Source organism: Larus michahellis, chromosome 2 (assembly GCF_964199755.1).
Source record: "Larus michahellis chromosome 2, bLarMic1.1, whole genome shotgun sequence".
Classification (NCBI taxonomy): Eukaryota; Metazoa; Chordata; class Aves; order Charadriiformes; family Laridae; genus Larus; species Larus michahellis.
In genome coordinates this window covers 99,733,357-99,750,044 of record NC_133897.1, presented here as the reverse complement: position 1 = coordinate 99,750,044, position 16,688 = coordinate 99,733,357, and the positions used below count along the sequence as shown (strand labels likewise).

The following is a 16,688-nucleotide window of genomic DNA, read 5'->3' as shown; positions in this document are numbered from 1 at the left end:
CTAGTTTCCAGTTCTAGTTTTGCTTTGGTCAATAAGTTTACAAATTAACCCTAATGATTCTTAAGTTTCCTTATTAAATTGCATGCTGTTTGTGCAAGGCTATTTAACCTCAACTTGCCATTGATTGAAAATAGCAATTGAATAACCTTGAAGAACACAGATCTACTCCTGCAGTCTGTAGCCGCTTTATGAAGTGGATTTTATCCAGTTCTGATACTGCGGAAGTCTGAACATATAAATACTTGGGTCCCAAAAAGATACAGAAATGCAGAAATGTGCCTAAGTGCTTTTGTCACAATCTATAGTCTTTCTTATAGTGAAGTCCTCCTTAGATGCTACTGGCAATGGAAAGGGCTCTTGAAGAGAATATTTAACTTACGTTCATGTTAAGGTTTCTTTACGCTGTTAACTGGCGCTAAGGAGGACTGTTGATTTTAGCATTAAACGTACACAAATAAGTCTATGCAAAACCAGGGTTGCATTTGCTGTATCTTGTACCTGTTTTGAATTTGTTTGGAAGGAGCTCTTGGCTGTTAGGCAAACTCATTTGGGATTCGTATTTCATAATATTAGTTAAATGTAAGCGTGTGAAAATTTTTCCTGATATAAATAATGCATATAACAGATTCCCTTTTTGTGCCATTTCAAAACAACCAAGTTATTGGTTCTTCTAAAATAGCTTCTGAAAGTCCAGAATACCACATTTGGGTATTTCTAATGTTTCATCACTCATTTTTGTATGTAGCTGTTGAAAAATCACTCTTGCACCTTTACAAACTGTGAGTTTATTGGTCTTCTGTCTTGCATTTCTGATGACGATGACCTCATAATAGTGTATACGGTAGTCATAAAGAATATAAAATTAGAGCATTTTAAGTCTTTAAAATGAGCGAGACTTTCCTGTTCAAGTCATTGTTTTATGCATTCCATTTCCAAATAAAAGACTTGGCATACGGGATAGAGAATTACTTTTTGTTGTTGCAAAGATGGTGACAAACTACATAAGCAGTGTAACTTTGGAGATATTAAATGAAATGTTTTAACTTTCGAGTTGTGGCAATGACGTCAGCGTAAACCAAAAATGCGGTTCAACATGCGGTTAATGCCGAAGAAGAACTTCCTGTATATAAAATTTCACTGGATGTGTTGCAGCTCATGCCAGATGATCAGCATCTGTGATCTATTTCGGAGTTCAAGAGTAACTTAAAAACTTCCTCACCACTAATGAGGTTAACTGCGGTAAGCAACTTGGTGACCATCTCGTGTCCTCATCGTCGTTAGGCTCTAATGGCTTTGGAAGTTAAAAGATCACAGTGATTTGGGGTTGGGGGTGGGGCCGTACCGTAAGATCTCAAATGATGCAGGTGGGAAGGGGACTCAGGAGGATACCCCGTACCAGCACAGCATCTTCCCCCTGCCCTTTACGCACTACTCAGGCTTTCCTGATATTCCCGTGTAAAACTGGCTGAGTGAATAGAATCTAGAGTTCTGAAATAAAGCCAGAAAGAGCCCAACTTTCTCAGACACCCAACGACAGTCTCTGACTGCTTCCCTTCCTCCACGAGGAGAGGTTTGGTTCTGTATCTGTGAGGATCCATGCACCTTTCCAGCGGTGTCACATCTTTTCATCCATCCGCGTTAAACGCCAGTGCTTTTTCTTAAAGATACCTGGAGCTAATCAGTTTGCTCCAGTTTTTCCTTTATGCAATTCTCCTATTTCTTACTGCTCCTTTTAGTATCAAATCCAAAAAAAATCCTTTATTGTCTTTTTTTTTTCATGCTAACTCCCACCCTGAGGAGTATACCTGCATCAAAAGGAACAAAAATAGTTCAGATTCAAAAGACAAACACTCAACTCTGGGGAATTCTGGCTCACATCTGCCTATGTTCACTTTAAAGAATAGGGTAGCTTCTTGGGTAGCTTCTTCCCTTCTCCTCCCAGCTTTCTGTTTGGCAGCACTCTGTCCTTTTGGTCCTTGCCATATGGTACTCGTAAAACTTCTTGCAAGCCTCTTGGTTTCTGGCCCCTAATGTTCTCAGTCACCCACAGCTCCACAATCCTTATTAACTTACGACAGAGCTCTTTGATGCTTGCCTTTATGATGATTTTTTCTCCTTCTGTTCTTGCACTGATGGAGTCTTGCGCACCTGCAAGAGACTCGTGAGCTGTCTTACTCCTATTTTGGACTATGAAAAGTTCACTCTGAACATTTTTATTAGGCATTAATTGCCTCTATCAGTCTCCAGCCACAGGTTAGCCTGCGTTGAGCAGCCTAAAGCCAGGTAGATGTTTCATTGCCGTGGTTCAGGTGCAGGCTCTGGTCCAGCTAACCACCTGGCCGCTGAAGCAAGAGCCTTTGAGCATAGGCTTTGGAGGCGCAGCTACGCTCTTCGCTCCACTGAGAACACCAGGCTTGGCACAGCTCCAGCTTAGTGCTGCCCAAACACTCAGTGCCTGGCTCGTGGCCAGCCAGCAGCAGCTAGCCAGCACGCTGTGACTCCCTGCTGCCCTGCAACTTCCCATCTGCATCCCTTGCAAGCTTCAGCTCAAAGAGTCGTCACAGATACCCACTTTGGACTGACTTCCACAGGATCTACTGGAGTACTCTTTTCCTCTACTTTTCCAACTAGGCTTAGCAATTTACATTTCCTAGACTGAAATTCTCATCTCTTGCTACATCTGCCGTTTAGTCTCCGCCAGAAGCAGGCCTTTCGCTTGCCTAGAGCTGACCATGGGAACAGAAAGTGATAAGCAGTGATTCATTTGGTAAAACCAACAAACCCCTCAACAACTTGCTTGAGAAAGAACTGGTTAGCCTCACCCTCTCTGCCATCCCAGAAGCCGTTATAAAGATGCTGTCGTGGTTTAACCCCAGCCAGCAACCAAGCCCCACACATCACGGTGGGATGGGGGACAGAATCAGAAGAGTAAAAGTGAGAAAACTCGTGGTTTGAGACAAAGATGGTTTAATAGGTAAAGCAAAAGCTGCGCACAAGCAAGCAAAGCAAAACAAGGAATTCGTTCACTGCTTCCCATCAGCAGGCAGGTGTTCAGCCATCTCCAGGAAAGCAGGGCTCCATCACGTGTAACGGTTACTTGGGAAGACAAATGCCATCACTCTGAATGCCCCCCTTCCTTCTTCTTCCCCCAGCTTTATGTACTGACCACGATGTCACATGGTATGGGTTATCCCTTTGGTGAGTTGGGGTCAGCTGTCCCAGCTGTGTCCTCTCCCGACTTCTTGTGCACCCCCAGCCCATTGCTGGCGGGGTGGCGTGAGGAGCAGAAAAAGCCCTGACTCTGTGTAGGCACTGCTCAGCAGAAACAAAAACATCCATGTGTTATCAACACTATTTTGAGCACAAATCCAAAACACAGCCCCATCCTAGCTACTATGAAGAAACGGAATTCTATCCCAGCCAAACCCAGCACACACGGAAAATGCATTTCCCCTCAAACTCTAATAGTGAAAGGCAGCGTGAAACAGCGAGGAAAAGTCTGCCTGAGGAAGAGCAAAGTACGATGCGCTTGGGCATGGCTGGCTGTCAGCCAAGAGGCTGAGAAAAGGATCAAAGGGATCCTCCTTCCTGTGGAGGAAATGCTGGGACTGAGGGGTGAAAAGCAGCATTCAACATTAATTAAACAGAATTGAAAAGTTCAAAGTTTGACCGGCACAGGGCGTCTGACGCAGTGAAGACCACGACTCTGAGGACACAAATGTAGAAGGAGAAGGAAACGCTAAACAACTTTTTTTAAGGAGCGACAGGCAAGTAGGGAGAAGCTGAATCAAACAGAAAGGCTGGGGCTGGTGTGAGAACAGAGACACACCATTCAGGGACCATCGCACACAGTGCGAGAGACACACAGTGGCCTGGGAGGAGCCTTCAAATGTGGAGAAGGGACCACTGCAACTCTCAGGGAGAGTCCCAATCCAGAGGACTGGGGTGGAGACACACGGGAAGAGCCAGACCCATGTAAGTCTGGTAACAGTAATAGTAGTGGTAGAAAGGGCTCGTTCCCCCACACCACCGCAAGATGAGCTCTGTAACTTAGGAAGCCGGCCAGAGAAACAAATGGCACCTCCAGTTACCAAGACCACTGTAAAGACAACCAAGGATGAAGATGCAGCCCACCAGAGAAGCGAGCAAGTCACTGTCCCAGCAGGCTGCATTCCACAAAAGAGGAAAGCTGTGATGGGTGCCCTATAAAAGGGGTTACACTGAGTGGCTGGTTAAACTGGAGGGATGTCCTTGGCTAACACCATATGACTGTATGGGTCTAGCTCGAGCAGCCGCCTCGGGGTGAGATTGGGACCAAGATCAGCCACATTGGCTGAAGATCCCCCAGTCAGTGACGACTCAGACTGATGGATGTGACGGATCAATAAGGGGTCTTACTCTGACAAACTGTTCTGGGTCTAGCTGAGACAGAGTTACCTTTCTTCATAGCAGCCTGTGTGGTGCCGGGCTCTGGATCTCTAACAGTGTTGTCACCACACCAATATTTTGGCTATTGCCGACCAGTGCTTGCACAGTGTCAAGAGTTCTTTTTTCCCACCCTGCCCACCCACAGTGAGTAGGCCAGGGTGGGCAAGAAGTTGGGAGGGGACACAGCTGGGACAGCTGACCTGAACTGACCAAAGGGATATCCCGTCCCATATAACCTCATCCTCAGCAAATGTAACGTTGACTCCTCCATTATGCCAGAGTTATCAATGTGTTCACTAAATCCATTCTCTATTACAGAGTTAGTCAACTTCCACAGCAGAGTCCTCAGACTTACTGCTAGGTAGTCCCCGTGATCTCCTTTGAGGTCCTTGGTGTCGTGTTACATATTTTCATAGCTTGTGATATTAAAACATTCTGGCATGATTGAGGCAGTTGTTCAGTCACTGAGTTCCTTTAAACTCACCGGTAAATACCATTTGATCATGGAGACTCACTGATTTTTTGAACGTTTTTTTCCTCTCTCTTTATTGAACAACATAATTTGTAGTATTTGAGCTTGAGACAGATCATGCTGTGTGCAACAATGTGCCACAGGACCCTCCCCACGTTCCTTATTGCCACGGTTGCCCCAAGTCTTCCTTCTCTACTTTTACATTACAGACTTCCTGGCAAGCCGTCCCACTTCTGGTGTCTGATGTTTCTTTCAGGTATGGAAAGTTATGCATCAAACTATTCCGATTTTGGTTTACTAGGTTTTTACTTTGATGCTTGAACGTAGATTCAGGTTTTTGAACGACACCTTTCTTCTTCTTCTCGTGACACTTCTCAAAACAGTCTCCTTTCAGCCTTTTCACAGGGAGCTTTAAAGAGAGAGACACATTCGCAGTAAGCTTGTGTCTTTAAATAGTCATTACTGAAGCTAAACCTAAACATAACATCTTATTTCCTTTCACTTCACTGCTGGATTACAAAAATGGCATTTTATTTTTACCACTGCACTATTTTCATCCATTCCCAGGGTAACTCCCTTTTACAGGAGCTGGTTGTAAAGCAGGATGTGGATAAATTAGGTTTGCCTTGAAGGATAAGTTTTGTTGAGGAGAACTGTGACTTCATTATTTGTACACATCTGGGTTCCCAGTACAAGAATGACATGGATATACTGGAGTGAGCCCAGTGAACTTGCCCACTAAGGGCCACTAAGATGATTAAGGAGCTGGAGCATCTGACATATGAGGAGATGCCAAGGCAGCTGGCATTGTTTAGACCCAGAAGAAAAGGTTCAGTGGGGATCATATCAAAGTGTATAGATAGCTGATGTAAGCAAGATGGATCCAAACTCTTCTCAATGGTATCCAGCGACAGGACAAGAGGCAGTGGGCACAAATTAAAATACAGGCAATTCCTCTTAAACATGAAAAAACTTTTTACTCTGAGGGTGATAAAACACTGGAGCAGGTCGCCCAGAAAGGCTGTCTCCACCCTTGGGGATATTCAAAACTGATTAGACACGGCACTGAGCAATCCGCTCTAAGTGACCCTGCTTTGACCAGGGGCTGGACTAGACACCTCCATAGATCTCTTCCAGCCTCAGCTATTCCATGACTCTGTGATTCTATTCTTTTCCTTATTCATCCTCATAAAAAATGACTTCACTCCTTTTCCATGTCACTTCATTCCCCCACTCCCTCCTGAATTCTCTCCCCAGCCCAATGGTAGACACATGGCACCTGTGAAAAGAAACAGGAGGAAAGAGTCCCCCTTAACCTGGCCGTGGCAGCCCTCCTCTCCTCCTCCACCATTGCTGTGGTCATTGCCACCAATGGTCTTGCCATCAGCAAGAAGCACAGGTAGGGACTTACTGAGGGACTTACCACCAGCTGGTAGAAAGGGTCAAGAGAAATTCAGCCTGCAGCAACAACAACCCAGTCATCTGCGATGAGCACGTCAACCAGCTTTGAGAACTTGGATCTGTCACCACCACAGTTAGGGCCAAGTAGTTGCAACCTCACCTGCAATCAGCATGTTCTCAGCTGTGGGCACATCCTTCATGACCACCACAACCCAATTGCTTCCTTGTACACTGGTACTGGGACTGCACCTCCTAAGGAAGACCCGCTGATAGAAAGCCATAGATCAATGTCCACCTCTTCAAGGAGACCCTAAACATCAAGATCTCAGAGATGGTCCTCCTCACCTTCATGCCCTTGCTTTCTCTAGTGTCAACCCACTGGCTACTGAGGAGGACTCTATGGTGACAGTCAGGTGTCAGGTTGTCATTTTCAAGATTAATTAACCCCTATCTCTTCCTCCTCCTCCTGTTCCTCCTCCTCCTCTTTCTTCCTGAACACATTCCTCACAGGAATGGTGAACCTTGTGTTTGCCGCATGCCTAGCTGCATTAGACATCACTGTTGGGTTCTACCTTGAGGGTGCTATCACCTTTGGAGCAATGAGGGGAAGGGAGTGTCCTTGCTGCTTTGAATAACTTCATCCCATCAGCAAATCTTGATACTTACTGTTTATTTACAGTACTTCTGGGTCATTTATGAAAGTTACACAGTGCAGACTAACGTGGAACTCTGGTGGGGATCTTCCACAGTTGAAAGAACTGACCATTTATCCCTACCTCTACTTCTTATTTTCTAACAATAATGTATCTGCAACAGCACCTTCCATTTTAGTTTTTGGTTTGTGGTTTGCTTTTTTTTTTTATTGATAACATTTTCTTGCAAAGGTTTTAGGGAATTGAAGTAGAATATATCAACCAGATTACCATAATTTTCATGCCTTCCCAACCCTTCACAGAACTCAAAGAGTTTCCTAAGGCGGGACTCCCTTTTATGGGAGCTATGTTGACTAAGCAACTTGTATTTCTCCTACCATCTACCAATCACATCTTTTGTTATTTCTACTAATTTACCTGGCATAACCATCAGACTTAGAGACCTACAGTTCCCCAGAACTCCACTGCAATCCCTTTTACAGTCTGGAATCAAGTTTGCTACTATGAAGTCTTCAGATACCAAGAAAAGTTTTGAGTGGGAGGTTACACACTGCCATAAGCGATTTGGCTTCTTCATTCATGAGTTTGATGAGAAACCCAGGACCAGCCAGTTATTTTTAGGGTTTACTCTGTTCATCACCACCATAACCTTTCCTGCAGTTGTGCTTGTTTCAGACAGACCCTCTATGGAGTCCTCAAAGGGGTTCACAGAATCATAGAGTTGCCAAGGTTGGAAGGGACCTTTCAGATCATCTAGTCCAACCATCAACCCAACTCTGACAAAAACCATCACTAAACCATATCTCTAAGCACTACGTCTACCCGTCTTTTAAATACCCCCAGGGATGGTGACTCAACCACTTCCCTGGGCAACCTGTTCCAATGCTTAATAACCCTTTCAGTGTAAAAATTTTTCCTAATATCCAGTCTAAACGTCCCCTGGCACAACTTGAGGCTGTTTCCTCTTGTCCTATCGCCTGTTACTTGGGAGAAGAGAGCGACCCCCACCTCGCTACAGCCTCCTTTCAGGTAGTTGTAGAGAGCGATAAGGTCTCCCCTCAGCCTCCTTTTCTCCAGGCTCAACAAGCCCAGCTCCCTCAGACCCTCCTCATAAGGCTTGTTCTCCAGACCCCTCACCAGCTCCGTTGCCCTTCTCTGGACCCGCTCCAGCACCTCAATGTCTTTTTTCTGGTGAGGGGCCCAACACTGGACACAGGACTCAAGGTGGGGCCTCACCAGTGCCGAGCACAGAGGGACGATCACTTCCCTCGTCCTACTCACCACCCTGTTCCTGATACAGGCCGGGATGCTGTTGGCCTTCTTGGCCACCTGGAATCTTCCCGGTTTCTTCCTGAGGAAATCTACCTTAATAAACCAGCAAGACTCGCTTAAAAAAACTCCTTCAATACCTCCGAAACTTTCTCCCAACGCCTTTCTTGACCCACCCCAAGCACCCTGAAAACACGCCGCGTGAATTACCCACCAAAAAAAAAAAAAAAAAAAAGACGCTCCCAAGCTGCCTGAAAATAAAAGCCCAACGCGCACCTGTGGTGGCCCACGCTGCTTCTCAGCCCCACGGACACCCCCGGCTCCCCTCGGCCCTGCCTCACCCGGCGGCTGCGGCGGAGGGAAGGAGCTCCGGAGCTGGACAGCGGCCTACCCGCGCCGCCCCGCCCCGCCCCGCCCCGCCCCGGCCGCCGCCCCTCCGCGGCCACGTTGGGGCCCGGCGGCGCCGGGAGGCAGCAGCCGGAGAACAATTTCGCGAGGGGCGTTTACTTACTTTTGATTTATTTTATTTATTTATTTTTTTTTAAAGTTCTTTTTTAAAGAGCGGCTCCCTGCTGCCCGCGGAGCTGCGCGGGTGGGGTGCGGGAGGGGAGCGCGGGGCCGCCCCACGTGGCCGCGTGCTCCCCCGCTATAACATGGCGGGCGCGGAGCCCTTCGCCGCAGTGCTGGCCGCCTTGCGCGGCTGCTATGCCGAAGCCGCGCCGCTGGAGACCTTCATCCGGCGGCTGCGGGAGAGCGGTACCGGCGAGGCGGAGGTGTTGCGGGGCGACGACGCCCCCTCCTACCGGACCTTCGTGGGGCAGTGCCTGGTGTGCGTCCCCCGCGGGGCCCGGGCCATCCCCCGGCCCTTCACTTTCCAGCAGGTAGGAGGCTGGGCGCGACTGATGGCGGCCCGGCTCGCACCTGCCTTGGGCCCGGGGGCGGCCGGAGCAGCGCAGCCTTCGCCGGGGAGCGAAGACCCCCCACCGCCCGGCTGGCGGAGCCGGGCCTTCCCCGTCGGCTATCGGCAGCGGTGAGGGGCCGGGGAGAGGGCTCCCGGCGCCGCCGCCCGCCCTGGCGGGGTAGCAGGGCGCTTCCTGTCCTCCATGCCGGCGCGGGGGCAGCCGACCTGGGCCCCTCATGGCTGCCGGGCCTCCCCGCCGGGCCTCGGCTGGCGGGGAGAGGTGGGGGATCATCCCCCACCCCCTGCACCACCGCCTTCCCCTTCTGGGGGGTGGGCGAGAGAAGCCCTGGCGCCAGCGGGTGGGCGGGAGGTGACAGAGAAGGTCGTGCGTGGCAGGGGCTCCCCGAGTCTCTGCTTGCCCCATGGGGGTAGGAGTGAACGGACCACATGTGGCCGGGGAGCGACTGGAAACGAAAACCGCCGCTTTTCCCCCATGCTCTGAGGGGATAGAGAAGGGGGCGGGGGGAGAACTGCTGGCGGGTCGGGTCGGTGTTTAAGCAGAAGAAACTTTTTTTCGGAGAGGCAAAGGCCGCTTCGCTCCCCGAGTTACGGGGTGCACAAGCAGAACCGTGCGACGGTAGGAAACAAACTCCGCAAGCTCGTTGAGCGGGTTTTAGAATCGTGAACCGAGCGGTTTAGTTGGAACTTTTCTTTACGTAAAAGGAAATGGAGGCCTCAAGAAAAATCAGTGTTCGTACCCTGGAGGTCAGAGCCTGCGTGAGCACGGGCAGGGTGACCTGAAGGCCTTGGAGTCCTGGTTGCTGAGGGAGCCTTGGGGAGTAGCGTAGGGTGTTCCCTGGGCATGAAAACCAGGATCAAAGGGGCAGACGTTAAAAAGACTTCCTTAAAGCCGTAGGCCCGTATTGCTGCATGTAAACATCTTGTAGCAACGCTTGAAAATCTTACTTTTTGGGTGTATGGGTGTAGCGCTTGTAAATCATTAATATTTCTTTGAAAGGTTTTCATCTGAAGGTGATGTCTAGGATTGTGTGTCTTGCGTGTCTGTTTATTTAAAGCATATGTTGTGGTTTATGGAAGAGTCGGTGATAAAAGCTCATTTTCTTTTTTCTTTCTTTCTTCAGTTATCTAGTCAGAGTGAAGTCATCACAAGAGTTGTTCAGAGACTGTGTGAAAAAAGGAAGAAGAACGTCCTCGCATATGGATATTCATTACTGGATGAAAACAGTTCTCATTTCCAAATCATGCCGTCTTCAAATATATACAGCTACCTACCCAATACTGCAACAGAAACCATTCGTATCAGTGGCCTCTGGGAAACATTGCTGAGCAGAATAGGGGATGATGTCATGATGTATTTGCTGGAACACTGTGCAATCTTCATGCTGGTTCCCCCTAGTAATTGTTACCAAGTTTGTGGGCAACCAGTTTATGAACTCATTTCACATAATGTGGACTCATCCTCAGTGTTTGTTAAACAAAGGTTTTCAAAGCATAAACGTAGTAGCTTGCTTGACTATATGCAAAAAAGACTTATGTTTCATAGACAGTATCTTTCAAAGTTGCAGTGGTGGAAATGCAGACAAAGACTTGAAGCTAATGTCTCCAGCATGGGAAATAAAAAAAATAGCAAGATACAAAGCTTAGTGTCCAGTTACCAGTATTCTGCAAAAGCTGTTTGTAAAGCAAGAAAACAGATAAGAATGGTTAGCAAACATCTGGAAAAACAGAGTGGCTCCAGTTTATATTTTTCGGCTACAGTACCGTCTTTAAAAAGGAAGATTGATAGGGAACAACCTGAAATTCCAGCTAAGAGAGCAAAAGTAGAGGAGAAAATGAGAGAGGAAAAGGCTTATAATCTGACTCCCGATGTAAACCAAAGTAGTTCCAAGAGATATGGAACTGGGTATGTAGCATCACATGCTGTAAGTCTCATTAAAAAAAAGCACATTTCTCAAAGAAGTAACAGTGATATGTCTGGTCCTTCTTTAGTTCACACATCTCATGATGGGAAGAAATTTGTGGCAGGTGAAAGCTCTTTTCCACGAGGAGTTCAGAGTAACAGACCTTTAAAGTCCAGCATTGAAAGACAAGCAGAATCCCATAGGAAGGTAGTAGAGATGCATATGTACAAATCTGAGTTGGATTCTGTACAAATCAAACCCATGGAGGGTGTCTCTTCAATTTGCAGAAAGCGGGAAAGTCCCCTAGCTCATTTGGCAAAGAAGTTGCCAAATACGTTCTTGCGTTCTGCAGTATACATTGACAGGAAGTTTCTTCTGTATTCTCACAGGAGTTTCCAAGAATGTTTTCCTAAATCGTTTCTATTGAATCGCTTGCAGGGCTGTCAGGCAGGTGGAAGACAGCTTATAGAAACTATATTCTTAAGCCAAAATCTCTTGGAGCAAAAGCACAACCAAAGTCTGCCACATCACAACTGGAGAAAGAAGAGGTTGCCCAAACGCTACTGGCAAATGAGACACACATTTCAGAAACTGTTAAAGAACCATGGGAAGTGCCCTTACTTAGTTCTCTTGAAAAAAAATTGCCCTGTTTGGATATCTGAAAGCAGCATGAGAAAAACCGAGCTGCCTTGTCAGGCGGCCTTGCCTGGGGAAGCAGAGGTTCACGAGCAAGCAGAACAGTTTGGGAAAGAGCCTGCCAAGTTTGTGACAAGTGTCAGATGTGAATCTGGTCACACTGATGTGCCAGCCATGTTATGTACTCCTCTTGCAAAACCTGTGCCTGGGGAGTCGCAGAGTGAGGAGCAAAACCCGGGAGAGGTGTGGGATGCAGCCCTCCGGGAGCTCCTCAAGCAGCACAGCAGCCACTGGCAGGTGTACACCTTTGTGAGGGAGTGCCTGGAGCGGGTCATCCCCGCTGAGCTTTGGGGTTCAAACCATAACAAGTGCCGGTTCTTAAAAAACGTGAAAGCATTCATTTCCATGGGGAAGTTTGCTAAGCTTTCGTTGCAGGAGTTGATGTGGAAGATGAGAGTGAATGACTGCATGTGGCTTCGTCTAGTCAAAGGTACTTCTTATATTAAAGAACTAAGTGGTGGGGGTGTCAGATGATGGTGTTCACGCTTAAGGTGGGAAGGGGAGAGTACTGAATCAGAGTTGTTGGGTTCTTTGGGTAGCTGAGAGAGCAAACCTAGTGGTGTTTGTAATTGATGGTGGGAGAACACTTAAGCCCATCTTCCTTCCAAAAGTTAAGTTTTCATTCACGCCTTTTGTGTTTAATAGGATGACATTTTCATAAACATGAATTCAGAACTTGGGCCTCTCAACAAAACCTTCCCTTCCACCCCTACCCTGCAAATTGCAGTAACTCTGAAAATTCATTGAAGCGTGACCTAAGCACGTAAGGAACAAACGTAGTCTGCCTGTTCGTTACCGTAAACCTTCAGAAAGAACTAAAGGCAAACCAAGACACTTGTAGTGGCATGTGTTCCTCTGCTATGGGAGTGAACCATCCCACAGCGTGTTTCCCCCCTCCTCACATCAACCCTGCATGAAAGATGTGAGTATGGGAACCATGCAATACGGGGCTTGTCCTGCCATACGTCTAGAGCTCTTTTCTAGGAACAAGAGACCCTTACTGAGCACTGCTTCAGGTTGGGTAATTGTTGGTGCAGAGTTCACCAGACTGAGTGGTCCCTGTCTGAAAGCTGTCATGAGGGCATCAGCTGATTGCTCAAAATTCTCTACAGATCCCTTCTGTTTAGTCCTTTCAGTTGATGAAGGGTAAATCTTGCTTCCTTGAAGAAATCTTTCTTCCTAGGGCTTAAGCCTAGGCTGAAGCTGTGGTTCTTTGGTTGATTGCTGTAGGATCTAATGCATGTCATTTTTCTGTGCTTCCCTTCTCCATCTACACAATGTGGATTGCACTTCTTAACTGGTATGTTTGCAGTATTTGTTCTTACCTCGTGATGTACTTGGATCCTACAGTAACGTGAGCTGAAAATGCTAGTCCTTTTTAAAAGGCATGATAAGGTTTTGCAATTGCTACAGGTTCTTTGTAAGAGGAAAATAAAAAATCTGATGGTTGAGAGATGATGCCTAAAATAGGGAAGGTTACACTTCCACAAAAAACTGTTAATTCTAACAAATATATTGATTCTTTATTCAGAAACTGTAGCTCAAAACGTGGTTTTCAAAATGCTGAGGAGTTCAATATTAAAAAAAAAAATTATTGTAAAATACACATTTGTTTCATTGTCATTTGTAACATCTTATCTTAAAAAAAATGTAATAGTCTTATTCTCTGGCCTTATACAGGGAAAAGGAACATATAGGCTTGTTTTTAATTTTCATGAAACTACTCCCTTGTGCTTGAAGTTTAAACACATATTTAATTGCTTTACTGCACTGAAGGTGGGTGGTTTTTTCCTCCAAAGTAGTAGTAGTGGTTTCTTGTCAGTTCCCTGAATTGTAGTCATCATTTACATCTATTGTGAGAACTTAGAAAACAAATGAACTAGTTCTAGGACAGCTACTTAACAACATTCTGATGTAATTTGTGTATCACAGCTGCATGTTGCAACTCTTCAGATAGTGCATTTTCTAACAATCATTGGATTTTTTTTTCATTGATGTTACCTGGCTTCTGTTGAAGTGAACACTGTTTTATCTCTTTATGGTAGTCTTCTCATAGGTGCTGTAAATACATGGAAATGTCTCCGCCCTGAAGCGCACAAAAATCAAACAGGGTAGAGAACTGGAAACATACTTCCATTTTATAAGTTTCAGTGTTAAGCCTCAGCTCTGTTGTGTCAAAATTAAGCTGCTTTTAACACATCTGTGCCATAATCATGATTTGTGCTATTCAACTAAACTAATATGTCTGTATAATTTCTTCAGATTATCCTGTTGTATTTTGCTAAATTCTACTCTTAATTAGAGTATTATTGGAAGTTGTCAAAAATACAGTATTGTAGCACAGGGTTTTTTATTCCCTACTTGCCTACCAATATTTAGACATCACTACAAATCTATGTGGCCTAAAATTTGACAGTAGCTGGGAATATTCTGGGTTCATGATTTTTTATGTCATCTAAATGTTGCAAGTGCTGATGGATTTAGGGTGTTTTGTTTTTTTTTTTTTCTTTTTTCTTTTTTTTTTTTTTACTGCAGCAATGACTTTTATATAGGCTGTCTGAAATAAAGCCTAACCCTGAAATTAATTTTCATGTTATTGGGAAATCTGAATATCATTCTCATCACCCAGCGAGCCCAGTTAAATTCTGTTATTTTTACAGTATACCTAAGTATTTTCATTTTTTGCTCATTTTTTAAAACAAGTTTTATGTTGTAGTACACTTACTTCCATTTTACCTTTCCCTTCACAATAGTCTTGCCTTTGTGCATTAAAGATCTTGCACAATCGGTGCTGGGGGAATAAAGCAAGCCTTTAGGCTACTAATAGCATGTACTCGTATCCTATCTGTCAGTTTGTCATTGCAAATTAGTTTCTGTGTTTCTCCTTTAAGCTTGGGTCACGTTATGTAATGCCAGTGAAAATTTGGAGTGACATCCATGCAATTGTGCTTTTTTTCTTTTCATTAACCTCAAGCTAAGCAAAGAGTGTTTTGTGTGGGTTTTTTGTTTGTATGTTGTTTCTTTACTGATACAAATAGTTGATATTTACTATAACTACCTTTGAATTGTTTATTGAAGGTGATCACTTTGTTCCTGCCTATGAACATTGTTTCCGTGAAGAACTTTTGGCTAAATTCCTGTACTGGCTGATGGATACCTATGTTGTTGAGTTGCTCAGATCATTTTTCTATATCACCGAGACCATGTTCCAGAAAAACATGCTTTTCTACTACCGAAAGTTTATTTGGGGCAAGTTACAGAACATTGGAATTAGGTAACATTAGAAAACTAATCGAACATTAATGGAATGTGTGGAAATCTCATGTTTTGTAGTGTAAAGATATCAATCTGCTTTAATTTTTGACCATTTATCCTCCTTTTATTTGATTAATTTCCCAAAAGAAAATTCAGCCTGTGGTTGTAGTATGCGCAACTTATAAATTCAGAAATATTTTATGTGAGAAAACTGATGCAAATTTAGAGTACTGTGGTAGGAGAAGAGAAACCTTTGCAATAACAAAATCGATTATGAAGAGGTTTTTGGTTTTGTAAGTCATTTTTTTATACCTTTTAAAAATGAGTGAAGCATGGTGACAGAATCCCAAAGTAACCCTGGGAAAGTTAATTTTAAAAATAATCTGCTTTTACTGCTTTAATTTAAAAAAAACGACAACAACAAAATATCTCTGCTGAAATGCTGTAATACTCTATTCAGACAGTAATTTTGTGGTTTGGGCTTTTTTTAAATTTTTTTTGAAGGTTGAGGGATTTAAAAGCTGCATATCTTCTTTTTAGTGCGGCTGTGGAATTCCTGGCTTCTTTTTTGGTCTTAAAAAATACATCCATGTATTTAAGTTATGGCATTGTTTAAGATCAAATTTTAAGCAATTAAGTGAGAAAATAGGAAAGATGTAGTGATTTTAATGAACAGTATTGTGCACACATCTCCATGGTCGATGTCTTTTGGATTTTCATTATACATTGTTGGTGTCTGAGAGCTTTGGAACTGTGCAAAATGAGCATACTTGATGCCTTGTGTTTTAATAGTTGTATTATATGGTGAACCTTTTGCATTCACAGTGGTCTGTTGATCTGCAGTGTTGTATGTATGATTTTTTTTTTTTTCCCCTCCTGCCCCATCGCTCCCTCATTTTAACATTGGTATCTCCAGTGCAGCTCTTCTGAATATGTGTTTGCACTTAATGGGGCCCCATGGGGCCTCAATCCTGTTTGCAGTTGTAGCACAGAATACGCAATTTAAATAGTAGTAGTTGAATATAATTTTCAGTCCCGCATATTCTGTTTGTCTTGTCTTCAAACTAACAGACTTAGTGTTGCAATTAGTGTTTTTTGTAGTTTTGATGTACTTCAAAGGCTACTTTTTGGCATAAAGTATCATCAAGTACTAACTTCTACATATCAGATACAATGCTGTTTTTAGTGGGATGTGTGACTAAAAGAAAACAAATATTTTTGGTTTTAGCCCATTTGTCCCTATTCCAAGTTTCCTGGAAAACCCCAGTGTGTAAGGACAAGGTGCTCTGAACTCAAAAGACCCTGATCGGGGATGATCCCATTTCTTCTGATTTCCTCCCCACATATTTCCCCACCGTGCAGGAGGCCCCTTCTCACCTTTGCCTCAGGAAGTCCCTGAACTGCAGATCACTGGAAGCTGGGGAAGCATCCCAAGGAGGTACTGCTGCATGCTTCCCAAGGGCATGCTGTCAGGACAGGGTGTTTGCTGTTGGCTACAGGACAGGCAGCTATATGGACTTTTGATCTGATTCCAGCAGCTGCACATGAGCTTTGCTCAGAAGTCTAGGGCTTTCAGCACTGCTTTTTTGAGTGTGCAATGTAATGTGAGGTCTTCTACTAATACAGTTTACGCATTCATACAGGTGGCAAGCAGCTTACTTCACAAGGGAGGAGAGAAGTTGGGGTTTGGA

The 16,688-nt window shown here is 44.8% G+C and overlaps 1 protein-coding gene and 1 long non-coding RNA gene across 2 annotated transcripts in view; one reads left to right on the top strand and one right to left on the bottom strand.

Moving 5' to 3' along the window:
* Window positions 1–2,953: 2,953 nt before the first annotated feature.
* Window positions 2,954–8,631, bottom strand: LOC141739332 (uncharacterized). The gene is made up of 3 exons (XR_012585671.1): window positions 8,500–8,631; window positions 6,324–6,461; window positions 2,954–5,309 (listed from the first exon to the last, which is right to left on the bottom strand). It is a non-coding gene; the product is annotated as an uncharacterized LOC141739332 (long non-coding RNA).
* Window positions 8,084–16,688, top strand: part of TERT (telomerase reverse transcriptase) — a 33,393-nt gene continuing 24,788 nt past the window's right edge. The window contains exons 1-3 of the mRNA XM_074576406.1: window positions 8,084–9,104; window positions 10,267–12,172; window positions 14,821–15,016. Of these exons, the coding sequence (XP_074432507.1) occupies window positions 8,877–9,104; window positions 10,267–12,172; window positions 14,821–15,016 (2,330 nt within the window). The 5' untranslated portion in view covers window positions 8,084–8,876. The remainder of the gene's footprint in view (window positions 9,105–10,266; window positions 12,173–14,820; window positions 15,017–16,688) is intronic.